Source organism: Aethalodelphis obliquidens, unplaced genomic scaffold (genome assembly GCF_003676395.1).
Source record: "Aethalodelphis obliquidens isolate GAN/ISIS:26980383/991018 unplaced genomic scaffold, ASM367639v1 scaffold3, whole genome shotgun sequence".
Taxonomy (NCBI): Eukaryota; Metazoa; Chordata; class Mammalia; order Artiodactyla; family Delphinidae; genus Aethalodelphis; species Aethalodelphis obliquidens.
Genome location: NW_020837947.1, coordinates 69,185,540 through 69,209,917, shown reverse-complemented (window position 1 = coordinate 69,209,917; position 24,378 = coordinate 69,185,540). Strand labels below are relative to the sequence as shown.

Below are 24,378 nucleotides of genomic sequence, written 5' to 3'. Positions count from 1 at the left end.
CCGAGATGAAGATGACACATCTTTTGTTCAGCGCCGGAGAAAGTCCCCTGTGCTACAGGAGCTGGGGTTGGTGGCTCCTGTTTGTAAAGAGCAAGCTGATCTGATGAGGCATCTGACCCCATAGTTCGATTCCGAATTTTTACGTTCTGTTTAAACTCAGATATATTTATGGAAGGCAGAAAAAATAAAGGCTAAAGAAGTCAGGCTTGCCCTTCTCTTGTTTCCAGGAATCTGCCAGACCCCTTTCTGAAACAGATGTAGGGCCTGGACGAGGTGTTGTGCGCCACCTTGTGGATATAATGGGAACTGCACGTTGCCAGGCTTCTCTGGGCTCAGAGGAGGAGCCACCTTCCCTAACCGTGCCCAGCTGAGGTGAGGGGACTGCCACATCCCCGTCCCCTGAAGTAAAGGCCAGGCTCCAAGTCTGTCCAAGGACCACCACAAAACGGAATGCTACTCTTCAATGCATCAGACCATCTATGGCAGTCACCGCCACCATCTGCCGGCCACCCGTAAGCCTGTGCAAATGGAGATGGGACACGGCCTGCACTGGATCTCAAGTCCGTGCTTTGTAGAAATAAAATTCCAAGGCTTTCTTCTTTATCCAGAGGAAGCAAGACAATGGGAAATTAAGATTGGCCACAGCTATGAATATTTCCTGCTGGTGAAATGTTGGTATTTGCAGCACTTCTGCTCTGTGGTTACTGAGCTAAAGGGGCTGCTTTTGGCTCAGGCGCAAGGCAGGATTGGGTTTTTCATAAACCCAGGTGTACAGCCTAATGTCGTCAGTGAAAAGGGAAGCCCAGACACAGCTTGGGGCACAAAGGTGCAGCCACTGGGCTTGCACCTGCTTTGGTGAGTGCCCTTTGGAAACCAGCTCTTGCAGGCTCTCTGAGAACAGCACGTAGCAGGCTGTGTTGGGCAGTGGAGAGAACATAAGCTCCGGTGTCTCACAGCCCTGCTTTTCAACCCGCCCTCCTTCACATACCAGCTGCGTGACCATGGACGCATGCCTGTGACAACTGGTCTTCTGGTCTACAGTGTGGGGATAATAATAGGAGCTGCCTCGTGGGATTCCTGGAGGATTAAGTGAGATCTAGCCCGGGGCTGGCTCCTGGCTGACTCTCATAACTGGTCCAATGAGGAACCAACACAAACTGAAGTTCTCCGGGCTCTCAGTGAACATCTAATAGGAAGCGCTGGTAGTGGGTGTGCAGAGGGAGGTGATAGAAATAGTAGTGGGTCAAGGGTATCTGTTCTATAGTCTCTGACTCAGAACAGCCCAGATGAGATCCCGCTCTCGCCGGAGGTGAGATGGGAAGTACAGGGCACCCATAGGAGGGGTGCAGTTGCAGAACTGAAACGTGCCAGGTGATCAGAGCCCAGGGCTCATGTTCTGAGTGCCGGGCTCCCACCCTCACACGGCGTGTGTCCGGGAGACCGTGCTGGGATGGGACTCAGCCTCTGGCTCCCCTTTGAGATAAGTGGCTCTTAGGCTCTCCCCAGGGCTCCCCTTTGAGACAGAACTCAGCAGAACCTGGCTGGTCTGTGGTCTGGCTGGGGCGGGAGGTCTGTGTGCCAGTCGGCCACCCCGGTGAATGCGGCTCTTCCTCAAGGCACCCGAGGGGACACAGAACTGAGCAACAAAACCTAAGGATGAAAAAAAAAAAAAACCTAAGGATGGCCTTTTGTCATTTCTATTTTTTATTGAGTATAGTTGATTTACAATGTTGTGTTAATTTCTTGTTATTTCTGCTGATCTTCCACTAAAGAGTCTAAGCTCTGGAGTGTGTGTCTAGGGTTTCTAGAGGTTGCCATTCCCTCATGGGGGAAAGAAATACCCATTTATTGAGTATTATGCGCCAGGCAGTCTGCAAGAGAGTTTTGTTTTGTTTTGTTTTAATTTGGCTGTGCCGGGTCTTAGTTGCGGCATACAGGATCTTCAGTTGTGACATGCGAACATTTAGTTGTGGCACGTGGGATCTAGTTCCTTGACCAGGGATCAAACCCGGGCCCTCTGCATTGGGAGCACGGAGTCTTAGCCACTGGACCACGAGGGAAGTCCCAGCAAGAGAGTTTAAATGTTTAATCCTCTCAAGATTCCTGTGAAATAGGAATTGTTATTTTGCCTTTTTTTTCTTTTACTTTTATTTGCTTTTTTTTTTTTTGCAACATTTATTCCCGGGTAATAAGTTTTTGTTTCTTCAGTTTTTTCTGGGGTATCTTTTTGTTCTGTGCAACCTCCTCTTCTGGTTTAGTAACAGTCTGTTCTTTTTCACGAAGGATCATCTCAATGTGGCAGGGAGCGCTTGTGCTGATCCAACCACAAGCTCTGTAAATCCTGCATTGCATCTTGGGGGCTCTGTTCACTTGAACATGCTCCATGACCAGAGAATCTACATCTAAGCCCTTAAGCTCAGCATTACTCTCTGCATTTTTGAGCGTGTGCAGTAACAATTCAGCACCTTTTGGAGGCCACCGACCCTGCGTCCGGCCCCACTGTTTGGCCTGGGCGCACCTACCAACTCCACGGTTGGAATGATGGAATGTCACACATTGCTTCTGTAAAGTGACATCCTTCAGATACTTGGGGGCTTTTGGCCTGGGCAGTCTCATGAGTGTCCTTAAAGTGAACACGAAGATTTGAACCGCTTGATTTGCACGATTGTATGGGGTTTTCTGGGCCCAGTGAAGAACGGACCCTTTCTAGAGGTCACCGTGAGACACTGGACCTCAGGAGTCGGCACTGCTCACAGCCTGCCTGTGCACCCGCCGTCCCCCCGCCCCACTCTCGCCCGGAGCACCCCTCTGCACGTCACAGAGGCCCGACAGCACCGGAGCACCAAACCGGGGACTCCGACATGTTCCCCCCACACGGAAGGACTCCACCACCAGGAAGGACTCAGTAGACACAAGAGTCCGCCGCCCAAGGGCTTTGAAATTGGCACTGCCAAGCCCAGGATGGCAGCAATAACCCGTTATTATGCCCATTTTACAGATGGGGAAACTGAAGCACGGTGAGGTGAAGTGGCTTGGCTGCTTCACCGGGCCAGTGAGACTGGAGCCAGGGTCAGGATGGAGGCGGGACTGTCTTAGCAGTGTCGCATCTTTGTATGCCACGTAGCACCGGGCACGGTGCCCAGGACTTAGCAAGAGCTTAGCAACCGCTGCTGAGTTGAGAATGGAAAGATTCACGTGCCAAAAGGGCATTCGGAAACAGGGGCAGATGCCCGAGCTGGGCTCTGAAAGACCAGCTGTGTAGAGCAGCAGCTGGCAAATCGTCAGTTCAGAATTCGCAGTCACCTGGCCGGCAGCCTGCAGGCTCCCGGCCGTCCGTGAACAAGGGCCCACTTGATTAACTTTGGATCTTTCATTGCAGGCACTCCACCTTCCAAAGAGGTGCCGGCGGGGCAGTACCCATTCATAGTCACGTCCGATGACGGACGGCAGGTTCCCGTGGTCCAGGCCTATGCTTTTGGCAAATACCTAGGCTATCTGAAGGTCGAGTTTGATGAAAAAGGAAACGTCGTCACTTCCCATGGAAATCCCATCCTTCTCAACAGCAGCATTCTGGAAGGTACGTGAAATTCAGGGCAGTGATCCACCAATGCAAAGATTTGGTGGCTGGATTTTTTTTTTTTTCCTTTTTATTTTTTGGTTAATGTTTCAGGACAATGTTTTTGAAGACCCGAGCTTCTTTCTCCCTTGAGTTTACTCTACCCCCTTCGTGGATAAGGAGATTTAAAACACACACGAATTGCAAAAGTCCCATGTGCTCCTCCAAGCCCTCTCAGCATCAGACACTGTGTCGCTGCCTCTCGTGTCTCTTGCAGCTTCACCCTGGCACAGGAGAGCCACTCTCGGCCCATGTCCAGAGGAGAGCTGATTGTTGGGGCAAAGGGAGCAGTGTACCTGGGCAAGCGGCCCAGTCTCCATGGGCTTCAGGTCATCAAATGCGTGTGTGTCTTTCTTAGTTTTTGATCTGGGAATCAAAACGAAAAGACATTTCATGTCATGCATTTCATACAGTGTACATGAACATCCTCTTGTGCTTCTCTCTCGCCTGCCCTTTCCTGCTTACCGTGATCAGACAGGGAAGGACGGGTGACCAGGGGCCCTGGAGAGCCAGAGCTCCCGACAGCCAGAGGGAGGGGCCGGGACCCTGTAGCCGGACGTCTCAACCCTTTATACCTGCCCTTGGGCCTCTCACTGTCTCCCCACCACTAATGCCCTCCCCGTTGAGCCAGCAGACACTCATTCAGATGTGACGAGTTGATGCTGATTTACTTGGCACGTCTTTAAGATCCAAGCTGGGTCTTACTCCCAGGAAACGGAATAGAGGTTCCTAAGGAAATTTCTCAGTCAAAATCAAAATGTACACAAATACGGTAAAGAACTGTGTACTCACGCCAGGTGAGCTGAATGACGTTTGAGCCTTTCTCCAACATTTAGTCTTTAACTGCAGGCTGATTTGTTTGTTTTCTTCTAGATCCAAGCATAAAAGCAGACATTAACAAATGGAGGATAAAATTAGATAATTACTCGACCCAGGAACTGGGGAAAACAATTGTCTATCTGGATGGTACCACTCAGTCATGCCGCTTTCGAGAATGCAACATGGGCAACCTGATTTGTGATGCTGTGGTGAGTGGTCCACAGGAGAGCAGGGCCCGTGCCTAGGGGGGGAGGATGCAAGGACGGACAACCTGACAGTTACAGAATTGAGGACTTTTAGAAATTAGTCCCCAGACAAAAGCTTGGCGTGTAATCACACTGAGTACCTTGGGAAGGTGCCCGAACCAGACCAGTGGGCCATCCCTTTATTGCTCTACAAGAACGGCAGCCTTGGACTTCCCTGGCGGTCCAGTGGTTAAGATTCCATGCTTCCGCTGCAGGGGGTGCAGGTTCGATCCCTGTTCAGGTGAGTTCTGCATGCTGCGCAGTGCCGCCAAAAAAAAAAGGACAGAAGCCTTTATTTCAAGGTGCTCATCTTAGGTGTCTGAATATTGGATGTTGCTTTCCTTTGGTAAGATGACCTGAATCCACAAACTCTGCTCCTCCCAAGAAGTAGACGTAGAATTAAATGCATCTGCCTGGGCCTATCTAGGCCAGAGTGTGTTTCACTGATCTGTCCTCTTGACCCCAGAGAACTCGGCCTTGTGTGAACCACCTTCACAAGCAAGGCCGTTATCACAAGAATAATAAGTCCCAGAGCAAGTTCCCACACCAAAAACACCCCTCTGTCCACCTGTCTGTGGGCAGCCCCCCCGGGAGGGCCGCCGTGCCCAGCCGAGGTCTCCAGCTGAGACTCACCACGCCCAGGGGCACCCAGGAGGCCGTTCCTTTGTCTGGGCTCAGCTCGGTGCTGGGTGCCCGGTACCTGGGATGCAGCCACACTCAATAAGTGTCTGCCAAGTAAATGACAACACTCACGCTTTCCAAGGTGGGACAAGTGCTGGAAGCTCAGCATCGCACGGTCAGTGCGAGACAAGCAGCTAACGAGAAGCCAGAGCTGTGAATGTGCAGAGGCAGGTCTGGAAGGAAACAACCCAGGCTCTAGCAGGGCTTACCTAACAAAGAGAGAATGAGCCCCTTCTCCCGCTAAGCATCAGGAACACTGCAGCTGTGCTGCCCTCAGCCGCCCTGTGGCCCTGTGTCTCCCTCACCTCTTCCACCATCATATGTTTTCAAATGAGAATGTAATTCGTTTTATTTCTTGTAACTAAACATATGTTTTGTAAAAGAAAAGGAAGAATGAAACTGACTCTCCCCCATTTCAGGGGCTCCCCCGTCTCTCTCTTGTATCCAAAATTGCCAACTTGGGAACTGGCTGGGGACCTAGACATGGATGCCAGGGTCCTTTGTGGCCTGAGATCTGGAGTTGAAAGGCTTGTGGGCTCCACCCTTAGGAGCAAATGTGGGTCCTGCCCTGGAGGAGCCCCGGGGGGAGCAGCCCTGTGGGTCAGTCTGCACAGAAGCCCCTTTCTCCTACTTCAAGTGCTGGCTTTGCTAAGGGCCCCTGGCCTGGCGGGTTGCAGGCGTCTTAGGAGAGGGGCTCAGAGCTACTGGCTACTCAAGAGTCTGACCTGGGACTGGTCACAGTATCTGAGGTTTGCTTCTCAGGGCATAAGACTAGTTCTGATGAATTACACTTGAGAAAGCTCTGGGCACACACAGGAGCAGGGCAACAGCAGCTTTATTTGCTCGGTGCAGCTAACCAAGTTCCGGGCACTGACCCTAAGGAGGAGGACCCAGAATAACGAGTGTAAATTCATGCTGCTGTTGCAGATTAACAACAACCTGAGACACCCGGATGAGATGTCCTGGAACCATGTGTCCATGTGCATTTTAAACGGAGGCAGCATCCGGTCACCCATTGACGAGCGGAACAACGGTATGCTCCCGGCTCCCGGCCCCCGGCCTCAGCTCAGCGTGCTGTCTGACCAGTCCCCCAAGACCCCCCCCACCGTGCCAGGCCCTTCGGCCATTCGAGTCAGTGCCCCACCTGAAGGGCGCACACAGGCTTGTGTGTTCTTGGATGCATTTGCTCACAGAGGGAGCAGCCAGCCTTACTGGCACCAAGGTTTAGCTCAACTTCTGATTCACACAGCAAAACGCAAATGGTGGCTGATATATGCAAAATAGTGATGGCCTCCCCCTGGATATCTGGAAAGAGGAGGACAAAATTGCCCATCTTGGGACGTCCCTGGCGGTCCAGTGGTTAGGACTTTGCGCTTCCCCTGCAGGGGGCACGGGTTCCATCCCTGGTCGAGGAACTAAGAGCCCACATGCCATGCGGCATGGCCAAAAAAAGAAAAAAAAAAAAATTGCCCATCTTAGGTGCTGGGAAAAAAGAGCTGGGTAAGTTCCTCTAGTGCATTTACAGGTATCCAGGATTATAGCATATGGTAAAACAAACCAACCAGACAGATATTCAAGACACTGTTGTAGTCTTCCCTTATAACGGTGTCAAAAAGTGTCAGCCTCAGTGGTGGAGGGCACGGCCAGAGGCCCCTTGATTCCATCCTCCCCCTAAGTGTCAGGAACACTTAGACGCAGCTGTGCTGTCCTCAGAGCCTCCCTGTGCCCCGTGTCTCCTTAACCTGCTCCGCCAGTCCTAAAGGACACTGGCCATGGGGTGTGCTAGTTCTCCAGCTGTTTTCCTCCTCGCCTCCTCTGTGACTACCCACAGGCACAATTACCTGGGAGAACCTGGCTGCTGTGTTGCCCTTTGGAGGCACCTTTGACCTGGTCCAATTAAAAGGCTCCACCCTGAAGAAGGCCTTCGAGCACAGCGTGTACCGCTACGGCCAGTCCACAGGGGAGTTCCTGCAGGTGGGCGGTAAGTCACCTTGCAAGGTGGGGTGGGCTTTCCTGCTGGTTGGCTTAGCTCCCCCCTTAGCAGAACCTCTTGGTCAGGCCTGTTAGGGTTTTCACACACCCAACACCAACGCATAGTCTTTGAATGGCCAGACCACTGGAGTAGGTCGGGGTCAAAGCCCCAAGACCCCGAAAATGAGCACCATTTGCCAAGTCTGATTTGGACATCGGATGGTCTCGGCAGGAGCTGGCCCCCCAAACTCTAAGCAGGTCAGCTGCCTTGAGGTCTAGTTTCTATTAAAATCTTAGTTGCTTCAACATTCAATATTCTTCGTAAAAAAACAGAAAAGGATTTTTTTTTGTCTGTTTTTTCTGTGAGTGCCTGGAACCATACAGAAGTTCAAAGGAATGCAGTGTCCAATAAGTATTAACAAGGATGATTTCTGGGTGGGGCAGTCTGGACAAAACATAGGAACTTGGCTCTGGTTCCAGCGGGACCTGGGGCAAGCCCTCAGCCTCTAGGAGCACGGTGAGAAAATGGGCCTGCTTATCTCATGGATTGCAGTGAAAACGGAAGGAAAACAAATGCTTCCCAAATTGTCACGGACTTCTGAAATGCTTTCGTCAATAATTAAGTCCACAGTCCAATGAATTCAACTTTAAATTAATATGAATGATCTTGTTTGATTCTGACTCCACATTCTGGCCTGAGTTTCCGGCCTGTAGATAGCAGGCCGCACCTGAGGGCTGTGATTGTTTTGTGAAGTCTTCCCTCTGCAGGGCACTCCGCTGCTGGGATCGAGGGGCTGCAGAGTGTGGTGGGGTCCAGGCTGCTGCCTGTGGGGTAGCCCAGATATTCTGCGTTTTCCAGGACAGAGTGGAGGGAACACCGGGGCTCTGGTGCCCCAGCACAGTGCTGGGTAGTCGTATGTTTTGTGAAAGTCACCCAAGCCCAAATTATTAACATCTCTTAGTCATCAAGATGGTGCAAGGTTCTGTGCCTGTCATCTGTTCCTCATTTTCCAGAGCCACTGAACCAAGTTGCTGGACCAATTAACTCAGGATTTTAAAAAGGTCTGTTTTCTCCCTGCAGAGTCACCTCTCGCCCACTCTGGGCCAGAGCCAGTTTTCCTCCCAGGGGTTCTCAGACCTCCCAGAAGGACTCAAGGACAAACCTAACCAGATAGGGTAGCTGCAATGTCACCTCAGCTCTCTTGCTGAAATTTCACTCAAGCTCAAACTAAATGAAAACTAAGCCCAGTGCCCCAATTCCAGATTTGGCCCTTTCCTAGAAAACAGAAATTTCCCTTTGGATCCAGTGAAAACATACAGGCTCATTTCTTTTCTAGGAATTCACGTGGTGTACGATCTTTCCCGAAACCCCGGGGAAAGAGTGGTCAAATTAGAGGTCCTTTGCACCCAGTGTCGCGTGCCCAGTTACGAGCCTCTCAGAATGGATGAGGTGTACAAGGTGATCCTCCCGAACTTCCTTGCCAAGGGTGGGGATGGATTCCGGATGATAAAAGACGAAGTGTTAAAACATGACTCTGGTAAGCACAAGTGTCTCACCCCTCCCTAGCCCAGAGGTACCCGAGAACAGAACTGGTCCCAAGAGGGGAGCTACGCATAATGCTCGGAGGGCAAAGCCAGAAATCCAGATGCGTCCCCACATTGCTGACCACTTCCTGCTTTGTTTGTTGGGAAACAGCAGCACGGCCTGAGGGAATATTGCCCTGCCTCTCCCCAGCACACGTACCCATCCACCCAAGCCCAGGGAAAAATATTTTTACATGTGTTTTGAAACTCTTTTAAGTACATATAACCAGCTATTTAAATTGTGAAATATCAATCAGTGTGGCACTTATAGAAAAACCAGACTTCTAGAACTTTAGGCTGGATGTGGGAAACTATATTAAATCATCTAAACTTTCTTGAAGAAGCTTTTAGTGTAAACAGGTCAGGTAGGCGTGGATGGGATATGTCCCCTGCCCCGTTCTGCACAGTGGGTTGGAGCAAATTATAGGAACCACCACACTTGACCCCAGGTGATATTTCCAGCAGCAGTGAGGGTCATGATACCACCTGCTCATTTTTTAAAATCCAACTGAGAACCACCTCCTATGCATAGAGTCCACTGCCAGTACACTACCCCTTCCTGTTCTCCAGGGCAGAAACTAGTGTGTTTACAAGACACGTGCACAGCTTCCCTGCATCTGTCTCCAGCAAGGAGCTCAGCCAGGTTCCTCTTCAGCCTTATCATAGGGGACTTCCATTTTCGCTGTGTATCCCAAGGAGGGTGAAGGACAGATCCAGGGCAAAGGAGACAGCCCTTCCTGGGAGGAAAGGCGCCAGGCACTTCCACCCATCCCATGATAGGAAATGGAAAGGCAGGCTTAAAAGGTGTCCTCTCGAGCCCTGCATGAAACAAAGAAGTTGATGACTGTGCATCACCAAGGCCAGACTGACAGGTGCTGGACAGAAGGACCTTACACAGAAGAAGGCTGAGGAAGCCTTGGCCCTAAGGCTTCTCAACCCTGGCTCTTCATTAGAATCACTTGGGGAGCATTTTAAATTAAATACCAATGCACTGGTCCCAACTTTTAAGAGATTCTGATTTACCTGGGTGGGGCAAAAGTCTCTTCCAGTGATTCTGACGTACACCCAGGCGTGAGAACCACTGCAGAGAGAAGAGTTCTTTTTTAAGTATTATATTGATAGTAATACATTGTTTTTAATTGAGGTATAATTGACATATAACATTATATTAGTTCCAGGTGTACAACATAATGATTCAACATTTGTATACATTGCGAAATGCTCACCACAATAAGTCTAGTTAACATCTGTCACCTCACATAATCACACACAAAAATTTTTTTTTCTTGTAATAAGGATATTTAAGATCTACCCTCGTAGCATCTTTCAAATATGCAATACAGTATTAGTAACTATATTCACTGTGCTGTACATTACATCCCCAGGGCTTATTTTTTTTATAACTGGAAGTCTGTAATAACTTTTGACCCCTTTCACCCATTGTGCATCCTCACCCACCCGACTCCCCCCACCTCTGGCAACCACCAGTCCGTTCTCTGTATCTGAGCTTGCTTTTATTGTAGAATTCCACATGAGATCATATGGTATTCCTTTCTCTGAATTATTTCACTTAGCATAATGTCCCCAAGGTCCATCCCTATTGTTGCAAATGGCAAGAGGCCATTTTTTTTAAGGCTGAAGAGTATTCTATTGTGTGTGTGTGTGTGTGTATATATATATATATATATATATATATATATATATATATATATATCACATCTTCTTTATCCATTCTTCCACTGATGGACGCTCATTTCCTTATCTTGGCTATTGTAAATAATGCTGCAATGATCATGGCGGGGGGGGCATATATCTTTTCAAATTACTATTTTCATTTTATTTAGATAAATACCCAGGAGGGGAATTGCTGGATCATATGGTAGTTCTATTTTTAATGTCTTGAGGAGCCTCCTACTATTTTCTATAGTGGCTGCACAAATTTACATTTCTGCACACGATGCACTAGAGTTCCTTTTCCCCACATCCTCACCAACACTTATTTCTTGTCATTTTGATAACAGTCGTTGTAACAGGCGTGACGTGATATCTCATTGTGGTTTTATCTGCATTTCCCTGATGATTAGTGATGTTGAGCATCTTTCCATGTGCTTGTTGGTCACCTGTATTTGAGTTGTATACATTCTTTATATACTTTTGATATTAACCGCCCTATCAGATATATGATTTGTAGTGTGGCATTTTTTTTTTTTTTTTTTTTTTGGCGGTACGCGGGCCTCTCACTGCTGTGGCCTCTCCCGTTGCAGAGCACAGGCTCCGGAGGTGCAGGCTCAGCGGCCATGGCTCACGGGCCCAGCCGCTCCGCGGCACGTGGGATCCTCCCAGACCGGGGCACGAACCCATGTCCCTTGCATCGGCAGGCAGACTCTCAACCACTGCACCACCAGGGAAGCCCTGTAGTGTGGCATTTTTTAAATAAAAGTCTGTCAGGTCCCTAGGGGTTTGTTGTAGTTACAGGCGATTAGTATTTGTCGGTTCTCCTCTCTTTTGCAAGTGAAGACTCCATTGCCTCAGCATCAGTTACGTGAAAATGATTCCTGAGCAGGCAAGCCAAAAAAAACAAGCCACTTTTATGTCTCAGCTAACTGATATTGACCCAGTTCCCTAATGCCCTCAGTCCGGAGTGGTTCAGAGGCATTGATGACAAGAGCCTCTATATTGAGTCATCTCAGAGCTTAGACAATTTATTCCCCCCAATTATCCAATATTGGACAATGGGCACATTTCACATCTGGAACATGAAAAAGCAATCAGATTCTTTGCACTTGTGATCGCCATTGTTCTTGTCTTCTGTGACACTTTATCCCTGCTTATGAAAGGAATATCTTCCCTCTTATATCTAATTACAAAGGACTTTCGAGAAGTACATTGGCTTTCCCCTTCTTACTGTTAATTGATAATTATTTTTTCTGTAGTTAAAATAATGTATGTATTTTTCTAGGTGACCAAGATATCAACGTGGTTTCCGCATACATCTCAAAAATGAGAGTAATTTATCCAGCAGTTGAAGGTCGGATCCAGTTTTCTGCAGGAAGTCATTGCCATGGAAGTTTTTCTCTAATACTTCTTTCAGTTTTGGCAGTGATCATAGTTTTATACCAATAGCCAAAAATTCTCCTTGCCATTAATGGAACTGTATTTTTTTCTCAAGTGAGATTCAAGTCTACCTTTTAGGAACTGGCTTTGTGATGGTGCGGACCATCCTTGCAGTCTCCTAGAAGCTGAGCTTAGAGGGTTGTAAATGAAGACACTGACATCATCACTCAGGATCAGCAACTTAACGAACACACAAGAAAAGAAATGAAAAGGGGCCCCATGAGGAGAAGGCCAACCATCTTTAGTTTACATATGCAAATTTTAATAAAACTTTATAAACAATTTTAAAACATACACATCATTTTTCTCCTTTATATTCATTCTAATCCACCAAACAACTTATGTTTACATAGAACTTTATCATTTACAAGGGAGTTTTAAGCACACTATCTTATTTGATGCCCATAACTTTCGCTGGTAGGCAAGACAGGTATTGTTTTTCCCATTTGACAGATGAGGGAACTAAAGCTCAGAAAGAATTGACATGTTTAAGGCCATATAGCTAAAAGTGACAGATCCCAGACCTGCACCTGGGCCTTCTGACCTCAGTCCCGCACTCCTTCAATTATATCCAGTTAACTGTTCAGGAAGATACTTAATGGTCTCCTCTCTTTTTAACTATCCGTAGCCCCAGACTCATGTAGAACAAGTCTGCTTTATTTCTGGTCTGTTTTTTCCTTTTCAGCGCGTGTTGTTATAGGGAGTTTAACGGACTAAACACAGGGTGGCGTTCTCTCCTGCACCACCATGTGCCTTTGAGGAGCTGGGACAAGAGGTGCAGCAGATAATGGGAAAGGCCAGGAGCTGCAGAACGCAGTCAGGGGGCAGGGAGAAAGGGAAGGAAAGACCAGGATGCCCAGGACCAACTTAACTTTATAGAAGAGTCAGAGCTAAAGGCCATTTACACTTGTTAAATACGTATTTGCTAAGGAGTAGCAGCAGAGTGCCTGACACACGGCGTTAGCTACTAATAATTTTATGAGATTCTATCAGTTCTCCCTCTGCTTCTTTCTTCCTTCTTCCTAATGGGAAGGTGTCATGAGAAGAGAACCTTCTTAGAGAAGGTGTAGCTCTAAACCTGCACCTGTCTCTCCCCAGCAAGATGCCAGCACTGATTCTAGTCTCACACACACACACTCCGCCCCCTCTCCCAGTTATGGGAAATCCAGAGCGGAGCCAAGGTTGATTTTTTTTAAGTGGTATACCTAAATCTAAAGTCAGCTCTGCCTCCAAATCTGAACAGTCACTCTCAGTCATTCTCAGGCACAGATATGAGAACTCCTGCCTGAGAGAGTGCCCCTCTAAGCGGGTGCTCAGGAAATACCCAGACCGACGAAATGAATGATTTATGCACAAGGAACAAATACTTGCTTAAGGGGGTGGGGGGACCACGTGAGCCTGCTCGTTACTGTAGAAATGATTCAGTAAGAAGTGGGAGCCCTCACCCTACACAGAGTCAGTGAACAGCAGCTAAAGGATGGAAGAGTGAGAATGTTTCTTGATGTTTACAATTATTAGGTATTCTTGATACAAAACATACTTTTAAATTTCACAACCTCTTTGTAAATGTTGCAGTAAAATAATGCCCTAGGTTCTATGCATATACAGACTGGCCCTAAATAACCAAATGTCCATAGACTGTAAGAGGAAAATGTCAATAAGATTGCATTTGGGGTGTATTTTCTTATGCTTGGCCTGTAAAATAGGGTAAATCCTATTGGAGCACAAATTTTTAAAAAACATTTTGTAAGTTTTCTAAATATGTGTACATGTATTATTCAGTGGTTTAAGAAATGACCTGAAAACACTTTGCAATTGTAGGTTCCAAACAATAAAATTGAAGATATACTCCTTGTCTCTGGTAGTTACTTCTCTCAAGCAAACACCTACAACCCAAGACAATATGACTGATGGAAAACTCTTTGCCAGTTCATCACTGGTATCACTTCCCTTGATTATCAGCCCCTGCCATCTACTAACACTCCCTATCCCCCTTCTTACCCCCAAAACAAGAAAAATACATGCAGTTTTTAGGTAGGAAAGAACAGTAAATAAAGGATATTTTAAGTAAGACTACTAAATTTTACGGTTTTTACGTACAGAATTTAAGACCAATAGTGGTTTCCTAAAAATAAAAATGTTCAAGTCATACAGTGTTAGGGATTTTAATTAACTTATCTGAACTGGTTGTACGTCAAGAATTTTCCTCAATTAATGCTGAAGATAGAGCAGACCAGCTGGTACACCGTGATCAGACACATTAAATGCAATTGGTGGCAGAGCTGCCCTCAGCAGTTTTCAGCAGAGTTAAGTGCCCTCAGAGAGTATGTAGCCCTGTGGATACATGACTAGGCTTGCCTAAATTAGTAACGGTCTCTGATTTAGTTTCCTGGGCCTGCTGTAACGAAGTACCACAAACTGGGTGGCTTAAACAACAGAAATTCATCATCTCACCGTCTGGAGGCTAAAAGTCTACGATCAATTTGGCACGGTTAGTTCCTTCTGAGGGTTGGGAGGGAGAATCTGTTCCAGGCCTCTTCCCAGCTCTGGTTAGCTAGCCTCAGATAGTCCTTGCCTTATAGATGGTATTCTCCCCACGCTTTTACATCCTTTTCCCTCTGTACCTGTCTGTCTCTGGGTCCAAATTTCCCTTTATACTGTATAAAGTCATAGTCATGCTGGATCAGGCCCACTCTAATGACTTCATTTTAATCATGTGCAAAATCCCTATTTCTAAATAAGCTCACATTCACGGGTACACGGGGTTGGGACTAAAGTCCTGCCACAAGACCTCAGCATCTTTTCAGGGGACACAATTCAACCCATAACCGTCCCCTAGATGATCTACGTAATCAGCCGGGGCAGCCCTGAGGCAACCTTACAGATGAAGGGTTACAATTAATGTTATTTTTGTGCTGGTAAAATAGGACACATTTTAGAAGCTGATTTGGCTCAACCCAAGCAAATCAAAAGGAACGAGTTTTCCTAACTAATGCAGTCAAAAGCAGGAGCTTTAAACTTTTATAACAAGCTGGGAGATCTCCAATCTCTAGTAAGGCGTACTGAGCCCTCTAAGAACCTGAATGAAATACTTGATGAAAATATTCGGTTAACAAGTAAGCTAGTTAGGGTATGAAGACAATTTAACTCTGACCTATGACATGGACACTGGCATATTAAAAGCAACAGCGGAGGGAATTCCCTGGTGGTCCAGCAGTTAAGACTCGGGCTTTCATTGCTGTGGACCCGGGTTCGATCACTGGTCGGGGAACTAAAATCCCACAAGCCGTGTGGTGCAGCCAAAGTAAATTAATAAATAAAACAAAAACTTCAAAAATAATAATAAAATAAAAGCAACAATGGAAATTATAGACTCACTATTCACTGGGATTTTTGGTTGCAAAAACAAGTCTATCAGCAGAGACATACCAGAAGAATATTAGCTAGTCCCCAGAATCATCTGGAAGCGTGGAGAGTCAGGCCTAGAAATGGAGAGCAAGCGAGGAAAGTGAGGCATGGCTAAAACCCTGCCACGGGAACAGCCTTCATACACCAGCCTGGTGCTGCTGGGTTCACCTCCACCACAGCTACACCTGCCCGGGCCACTGGCTGCCTGCCTCCATTCAGATGGGAGCAAATAACAAGCTGAGCCTGGTTCAGGCCCAAGCTGTCTTTCATAAAGATAAAAGAAGGCTGAGTGAGGACTCAGCTCCAGCCTTTTGGCTTCCTTCAACGCCCCCTCCCCCAATTACCTTGGAATTCCTCCAAATAAAGATGTTCCACTTCCGGACAATCAAAAGTGAGAAGTGGCCCCTGTGAGTACTCTGAGAATCTCCTAGTACAACAAATGTATATGAAATGATGTTAAAAATAAAAACGCTACCTTCTGAGTGTGTCTTGAAAACTATGTTGAGTTCTTAACTTCCACTCCAACAATGTACATTCACATGTATGAAATCCAGATTTTTATGAAAGCCAAAATCACTCTAAAAGTAAACAACACTAAACTTTTTCTGGTACTTTAATCATTAAATAATAAGCATATTAGTAATGAAATCAGTCCCTAAGATATATCTTTTTTTATAAAGAAAAAATAAATATGGCTAATCAAATTTCTAATTGAGCTTGAGTTTTTAATTTGGTATTGACTTTTTTTCAGATCTATACTCTGCAGATGAAGTAAGGAAATCCATACACTTAAAAAATAAACAAGTCTTATCTTTCTGGTAAAATCACAATGTATTGACCTTATATGTTTACATTTATATAGCATTCCTAAAAATTTCACTAATTTATCGTGTTGTGAAACTGATTTTGTGATAACTCTTGTGTCATAACTAAGAAATGCATATAGCATCATTCCTGCTCATCTACCACACAGGTGTATCATTATCCTGCTCAAGTTTTCTTCACGTAGCCTTGCCTTATTCCTTACTGAGTATCTATCTTTGGGTAAAAGTGGAAAGAGAAGATGGGAGTATAAAACAAGAGATCCCAGACACTACTGTAGAACAAGACATAATGAACAAACTAGTAAGGTAACCTCGGTCATTACTGTTCTCTAGAATGATACCACAGATAAGGAGGCTGCTGGCTCCTTGACTATCTGATCACTGCTTCATCTGCCCCTCCCTAACCCATTCAAGAAAGCCCACAATGCAAGTGAATGGGAGTAGCATTACAGGGCTAATGAGGAAGCCAATACAATTCACATTTAAAATATAAATAGAAAAAATATATCACACATTGACTTAAGTATTTTAAATATTATTCACTGTAATAAATTACTAGTCATCCCCTTCAAATCTAGATCAAGAGACACCAGTGGGCTCAAACCCAGAGTGAGACAACTGCTAATCTCCTCTAGATACCAGCCACAGCTTAATGCCAGAGGTCCCTTAACAGAGGGAGGAGAGTGTACAACTATTAGAAATATTAATAGACTGTAAAAATTAACACAAGGGCTTCCCTGGTGGCGCAGTGGTTAAGAATCCGCCTGCCAATACAGGGGACACGGGTTTGAGCCCTGGTCCGGGAAGATCCCACATGCCACGGAGCAACTAAGCCCGTGCGCCACAACTACTGAGCCTGCACTCTAGAGCCTGGGAGCCACAACCACTGAGCCCACATGCCACAACTACTGAAGCCCGTGAGCCTAGAGCCCGTGCTCCGCAACGAGAAGCCACCGCAATGAGAAGCCGCACACTGCAATGAGGAGTAGCCTCCATTCACCGCAACTAGAGAAAACCCACACAGCAACGAAGATCCAACGCAGCCAAAAATAAATAAATTTATTTTAAAAAAGAAAAAAAAATTAACACAAGTCCACCTCATTTACAAAAGATCATTAATCTATTTAAGACCGCATGAACATCTTTAAACTTTTCATCAATATAGAAAATTGAGGGAATTCCCTGGTGGTCCAGTGGTTAGGTCTCAGCACTCTCACTGCCGGGGCCCGGGTTCAATCCCTGGTCGGGAAACTAAGATCCTGCAAGCTGCATGGTGTGGCCAAAAAAAACGAAAATTGAAAGAGTGAGCACTTGGTGCAGTTCAACAGAATGCAATGCTTCAGCAGGGCTATTCTCCCTCCCTCTGGTGCTCAGCTCACCGGCCTCCTCAACTTAAGTGTATCTGTCAGTGTCCACACAGCTGTATCTCTTATATACTTAATGTCCTTCAATTATTCAATACTTTGGCCGCATTCAGTGTAACTTTTCTTGTTTTTGTGGCTATTTGGGGAAAAAAATCAGTATCAGTCTTCGTGCTCCCTTATAACTTCTCAGCAGTTAGACCTCTATAGCAGCCCCTTTCCCTTTCTTTCCAACACCTCTCTCTGCTTCCTCCTTCTCCTGAAATGCCTTTTATCTGATTCAGAAATCTGTGAGTGTGCACATGAGTCACCAGTGTCCTGAGGTTAGCTGACATGATCACCTTACTTGCAGCACTGGTTCAGGATCACAGAGAGAGAGGCATGTGCCCTGGTCTTAATATGTCTTTCACTCTGGCAACAGTCATAAGAGAGGTGAGGGACCTGGATCACAGGCCACACCCCTTCCTCTTAACTCCCTGCACGTACATTCCACCTCAACTCACCTAGTTGTTTTGTGTCCATCCTCCCACAAACTAGTCTTTTTGTGCCCATTACCTGCTTAGTGCCAGGTGCTGCTGGACTATGCACAGGTGATACAGGGGTGAGAAAGACACATCCTGGCACTTGGACTGTTCACAGCTGAGTGGAAGTGACAGCCAAAATTAACATCTGAAAACAGAAACACATGCACATATTTGCCAATCTAGCAACTCTTCCCACTCCTGGAAAGAGCCCCCATTTTGGGGAGACACTGAACCTCTTCAATCCCAGGTAGTTCTGGTGGGACAGTTAATTACAGAAGCAATCTCTTAGCTCTGGTGGAAGCATATGACCTAGGCCTCACAGTTATAGTGCCTGATCATCTTGGTCTGAATTAAGAGGCAAGCCAAGACAATAAGAATCCTTCCACAAGGTTTTATATGGGTATAGATGTAGAGAGAGACAAGCTCCCTCTTTGCCCCTCTGTATCATCACGTGATTCCACAGTTTGTTTAACCGTCCTCTCCCACGTGAAGGCATCCACAAGAATAACAGTTAACAGGACAGAAGCTGAGACAAGAAATGGACATATGTCCACAGAGAGTCCTGACCCTATTCAAGTGCTGGGTAAGTCATACTGAGGACAACTCCATTATTGCCTTTCTGTAGTTGGGTTACATGAAAAAATATGTTATTCCTCTTTTCTTTTTCTAAAGCAAAGTTGAGTTCCATCACTTACAATCAAGAGATTAAACTAGCCCACACTAGGAGAAAATGTCAGAAAGTTCCCCTGAGCACCTGTGTGTGCGGTGAGGCGGGAGGGAAGTTAAATAGGAAGCACAGTTCTGACATTAAGTAACATGAATAAAATACCTCAGGGAAAATTATGCAGTTTTCATTCTTGTATGACGAAAATGGAGCTGACAAACTTTAGAAAATTACCTAAAACACATTTCCTTATAAAGAAATTTCAATGTCACCCATTTTTTCAGACATTTGAGCCACTTTTAAAAACTGAAGTCTCCAGGCCGTACCCATTTTCTCCGCCAGGCATTGTCCCCAAATATGGATACAGTACTCCCTCCACTCCCAAGAGCAGCTAGCATAATGTTGAAGTGTTAAGTGGGCATAAGTGGAGGGAGTTACAATGGAGAAGAAAACTTACAGCTCAGTGTGAGATATCAATGCTCCTACAAAGCATCCACAAACCCATCACTTGGGAGTCCTTCCTGGGGCTCCTTCTCAGCTCCCTTAGTGTTAAGCACTGGAGAGCCCCAGGGCACGGTCCTTGGACTGCTTCTCTCTTCTGTTTACACTTCATCTCTCGGTGCTGTCATCCAGTTTTACATCTTGATCCTGGTGACTCTCAAATTTATAACCCCTCCCATGGACTCCAGACTCATAAATACAACTGCCTACTTGGCATCTCTATTTAAGACGGTTAACAGGCCCCCCCAAACTTTGTGTCCAAAAATGAATTCCTGATCTTCCCCTCAAAACACGTGCCAGTCACAATCTCCCTCAGCTCATTTAATAGGCCCTTCATCGTTCCTATTGCTCAGGCAGAACCTTGGGGTCATCCTTGGCTGCTCCGTTTTTCTCAAACTCACAACCTGTCCATCAGGAAATTCTGTTGCCCAACTTAAAAACAAAAGACCTCAACTTCACGAAAACTCCACAGGTACTGCCCTGATCCAAATGACTGTCATTTCAACTGAATTACTTCACCAGCCTGCTAAATGAGCTCCTTGTCTCTACTTTTACTCTTTAGTCTGTTCTCAACACTCCCAATGCAGTAACCAAAGTAATTCTATCACAATATAGCTGCTGGCCTGCTCAAAATCTTTCCATCATACACCAGGTAAAAGGGAGTTATCACAATGGCTTCCAAGGCCCTTTGTGATCTTGTCTCTCGTCATTTCTCTGACATTATCTCCCCTCACTCACCATGATGTAGCCACACTGATCTCCTTGCTACTCTTTCTACAAAACAGGCACACTCCCACTCAAACCTTCACACTTGCTATTTCCAAATATTTGGAATATGGGCTCCAAAATATTTGCATGGCTTGATATCTCACCTCCTTCCGGTCTTTTCTACAATGTCCTGGACACATTATTTTAAACTGCACACCTCCACCCATACCATTTTATTTTCCTTTTCAGTGTATTATTCTTCTGAGCACTTGTTACTTTCTAACATACTATATAGTATTTTCTTATTTATATTGTTTATATTGTCTGTCTCCCTGGGTTCGAATGTAAGCTTAGAAATGCACAAATATATCCCTGGCATCTAAAACTGCCTGGCAGATAGTGAGCACTCAATACACACGTGTAGAATAAGGTGAACAAATCGTGCATGATTCCTTCTCTCCTGCCTCTCTGCCACCCTCCTGACTCAGTCCAAAAGCCACACAGTCCTTTTTCTCCGGTATCAGCCCCTCCAGAGAAAGTAAGCAATTAAGAAAATAACTTCTCTACCTAAACACCCTTTTCATTATGCAGAGCAGTTAGACTCTTCTTTAACCCCTCTGCAACCAGAAGGCCAATTAAGTCTTCCCCAAGAAGGACAGGTGCCTTTCTCCAAAGAGTAAATTTTGTAGCCTCCCCCCTGCCACTCCCTAATATGAAGGTGATTACAAGTCTTCTAAGAGCATCCCTTTTCCCTCCTTGCTTCCGTTCTTCCACATCAGGAATTAGCAAACTACAGCCCAAGGGCCAAATCCTGCCTGCCACTGCTTTATGTAAGTAAGGTTTTACTGGAATACAGCCACATCCCTTACTTGGAATAATACTTTAATATAATTTGATAGAAGAAAATCATAAACATCAAATTAACAAAAAATAGTGAAATACAAAAAACATTTTTCACTGGATTTGACGATCTTCTAGGGGCCACAGGCCTCAGGTTAAGGATTTCTCCTTACGTATCTAGCAACACTGAAGACACTACTGGATACATAAAAGACAACAGTCTTTGAAATGGAAGTGGAGCAGACTAGCAAGATGTTTGCTCATTCATTTAGTCAGTCGGTCATTTTTATTCTAATGTTGACCATATCTGAAGTTACAACTTGTATATGTATCATTATACAGTCTGCAAAGAACAGTGGCAGATTAGACTTCTGACTTTTTATTGTAAAATCTAACGGTTTTTAGGAAGTCAATAAATATGTTTGCTTTCTTTCAACCATTTCTCAGAATTTTCTGCTATCTACAGCTAAATGATTACACTTATAGCACAAACTTATAATGTCCTTTATAAATTTCAAAGTATCTTCCCATCTATTTAATTTCATTTTATCCCCCAACCAGAAACAGAGAGTTATTTCTAATAAACACATTTCAAAATGTGAAACTCATGCACTACAAGACACACATAGAGATGAATAGAAAGGAATGTGCAAAGTAAAATATTTGAAATGCACCAGGGGAACTTACTTTTTAAAGGGATCCAGAGTGGCCGCTTTTGGAAATAAAGGCTCCTTTCATGGGTCAACAATGACAAGAACACGAAGACTAGAGACAGACCTAAGTTTGAATTCCAACTTTACCGTTCTCTCTGGCTTCATTATCCTCATCTATAAAACAGGAATAATACCATCTCACAGTTATTGGACGGTGAAATGTGATATAAAATGCCTGGCCAACAGAGAATGCCTCTAGTTCCTTTCCCTTTTATATAGCGAATGATTTTGTATTTGTAGATTTTTATACAGCACATTTTCTTTAAATAGAGCTCACTCACTGCTATAGATTTACATGTGTCCTCCTAAAATTCACATGCTGAAACCCTAAACTCCAGTATGACTATAGTTGGAAATGAGGTCTTTAGGAGGTAATTAAGGTTGAATCAGGTCATAAAACCTAACCCAATAGCATTTGTGGCCTTATAAGAAGAAGCAGAGAGAGAAAGATCTCTTTCTTTCTTCCCACACACTCGCACAAAGAGGTCATGTGAGCACACAGTGAAAAAAGGCAGCCGTCTACAACCAAGGGAAGAGGTCTCAGAATGAAACCTACCTTGCAACCACCTTGATCTTGGACTTACCAGCCTCCAGAATTGTGAGAAATAAATTTCTGTTAAGTCACCCCATTTATGGTATTTTGTCATGGTAGCCCAGGCCATTTGATACACTCATAAGAATTTTTTTCTCATCTAAATAAACAAAATACCACAATTTATAGGAAAGTGGGTGAGGATGGCATAAAAGGGCTATACATATTTTATTTTTCCAGTTCACCATGACACTTTAAATAATAATATGCAAAATGCTATGGATTTTTAAATGTGAAGAATTAGACTGATTAATTTCCCACCTGTCCCTGAGAAACTAGTAAATGTTTAAGGCTTGGTAGTAAAGCACTGATTCAAAGAAATTCATACATAGTCTAGAACTTTTAAGCAATTAAAAAGATAACAGACCACGCACCCTAACAGCCAGTAGGTGAACTGGGAGCCGCGGAGGTCACCGTGGGGAGGCGGGGCGGGGGCAGCATGGCAGCCTCCTTACAGATCCGTGGAGCTGCCTCTGGCCTCCGGTACTGGAGCTGCCGGCAGCAACCGGCGGTGGCCAGCCTTGCAGCGGTGTATTCTAGGTCAATGGCTTCTAAGACTCCAGTTGCATTCACTGGAGTAGGCAACATGGGGAATCCAATGACAAAAAAATCTCATGAAACATGGCTATCCACTCATTATTTATGATGTGTTCCCTGATGCATGCAAGGAGTTTCTAGACGCAGGTGAACAGGTAGTGTCTTCCCCAGCAGATGTAGCCAAAAAAGCTGACAGAATTATTACAATGTTGCCCACCAGCATCGATGCGAAAGAAGCTTGTTCTGGAGCAAATGAAATTCTAAAAACAAGTGAAGAAAGGCTCACTCTTAATAGATTCCAGTACTGTTGATCCTATGGTTTTGAACGAATTGGCCAAAGAAGTTGAGGAAATGGGAGCAGTTTTCACGGATGCCCCTGTTTCTGGTGGTGTGGGAGCTGTTCGGTCTGGGAGCCTCACATTTGCGGTGGGAGGAGTCGCAGAAGAATTTGCTGCTGCCCAAGAGCTGCCGGGGTGCGTGGGCTGCAATGTGGCGCGGCGTGGAACTGCTGGGACTGGGTAGGCTGCGAAGATCTGCGACAACTTGCTGTTAGCTATCAGTATGGCTGGGACTGCTGCAGCTATGCATCCGGGAATCAGGTAGGGCCTGACCCCAAACTCTTGGCTAAAATCCTAAATATGAGCTCAGGATAATGTTGGTCAAGTGACACTTATAATCCTGTACCTGGGGTGATGGATGGAGTTCCCTCAGCTAATAACTATCAGGGTGGATTCGGAACAACACAGGACTCTGCTGCCAGCACGAAGAGCCCAATCCTTCTGGGCAGTCAGGCCCATCAGATCTACAGGATGAAGGGCTACTCCAAAAAAGACTTCTCATCCATGTTCCAGTTTCTGTGAGACAAGGAGATGTTCTGAGTTTGCCCTTTGGCTGTGGACACTGTTGGAAACCAAACTCTATCTTGGAGCCCCTCACAGCTCACTCCACAAGTAAATGGGCTTAATCAAAGGTCACCTGTCTGCTTCTGATTGTCTAGGTCACAATAAACCCTGGGATTTTCCACCCATTTTTAACTGCTTATTCTTTTTATATATTTAGCAAACACATATTATCTGAATTTTTTTTTTCTGCAAGCCACTGATGGTCTCTGCTAGCTAGCTGATTGACCTTTCTCAAAAGTTTGATTCCTAAGCATTGTCAGTTAAAACGTTGCCTACTTCAAACAGGATATTATTTACTCCATTTTACAAATAAATCCACATTTTTTTTCCATGGGATAAAACCTATCCTGGAGGAAAGAAAAGAAATCGGTGTGAGGCAAGGAGTTAGAGAAAGGGGAAGTATAGTGAATTACTCCCTGTGTCCCTCAGAAAGTTTGTCCTGCTAACCCAGTGGTGGTATTCTTGCATTCTGAGGTTACTGGTTTATTTTCCAGGAGTTGGTAAAGCAAGAGAACTCCTTGCTGCATGCTATGTAACTTGAACTCTGTTACATTACCTTGGTGTGCCCCTCTTATAACAACTCCCAATACTTAGCAAACTTATTTTTTCTATTTTTGCTTCCTTGTACATTCTTACTACATTTTGACTTCAAAAGAATGACATCTTTAGAACTGTCTCAGAGCCAACGATGATATGTGCTTTAGAGAATTATTATATTATCCTAAATATAACCATATTATTTTGAATTCAAATAAATTTCTATGCTGATAATTT

At 45.3% G+C, this 24,378-nt stretch overlaps 1 protein-coding gene, 1 long non-coding RNA gene and 1 pseudogene across 2 annotated transcripts in view; 2 read left to right on the top strand and 1 right to left on the bottom strand.

The window, feature by feature from the left end:
• The window catches only part of NT5E (5'-nucleotidase ecto), a 44,941-nt gene extending 31,062 nt beyond the window's left edge, over positions 1–13,879 (top strand). Inside the window, exons 4-9 of the mRNA XM_027091240.1 lie at positions 3,380–3,577; positions 4,490–4,644; positions 6,289–6,394; positions 7,193–7,342; positions 8,670–8,870; positions 11,876–13,879. Coding sequence (XP_026947041.1) covers positions 3,380–3,577; positions 4,490–4,644; positions 6,289–6,394; positions 7,193–7,342; positions 8,670–8,870; positions 11,876–12,039 — 974 coding nt within the window. The 3' untranslated portion in view covers positions 12,040–13,879. The remainder of the gene's footprint in view (positions 1–3,379; positions 3,578–4,489; positions 4,645–6,288; positions 6,395–7,192; positions 7,343–8,669; positions 8,871–11,875) is intronic.
• Positions 3,632–4,538, bottom strand: LOC113611864 (uncharacterized). Its single transcript, XR_003429639.1, has 2 exons — positions 4,409–4,538; positions 3,632–3,982 (listed from the first exon to the last, which is right to left on the bottom strand). It is a non-coding gene; the product is annotated as an uncharacterized LOC113611864 (long non-coding RNA).
• Positions 13,880–22,542: 8,663 nt separating the features above from the next.
• LOC113611854 (3-hydroxyisobutyrate dehydrogenase, mitochondrial pseudogene) lies at positions 22,543–23,580 on the top strand (annotated as a pseudogene).
• The last annotated feature ends 798 nt before the right edge of the window (positions 23,581–24,378 follow it).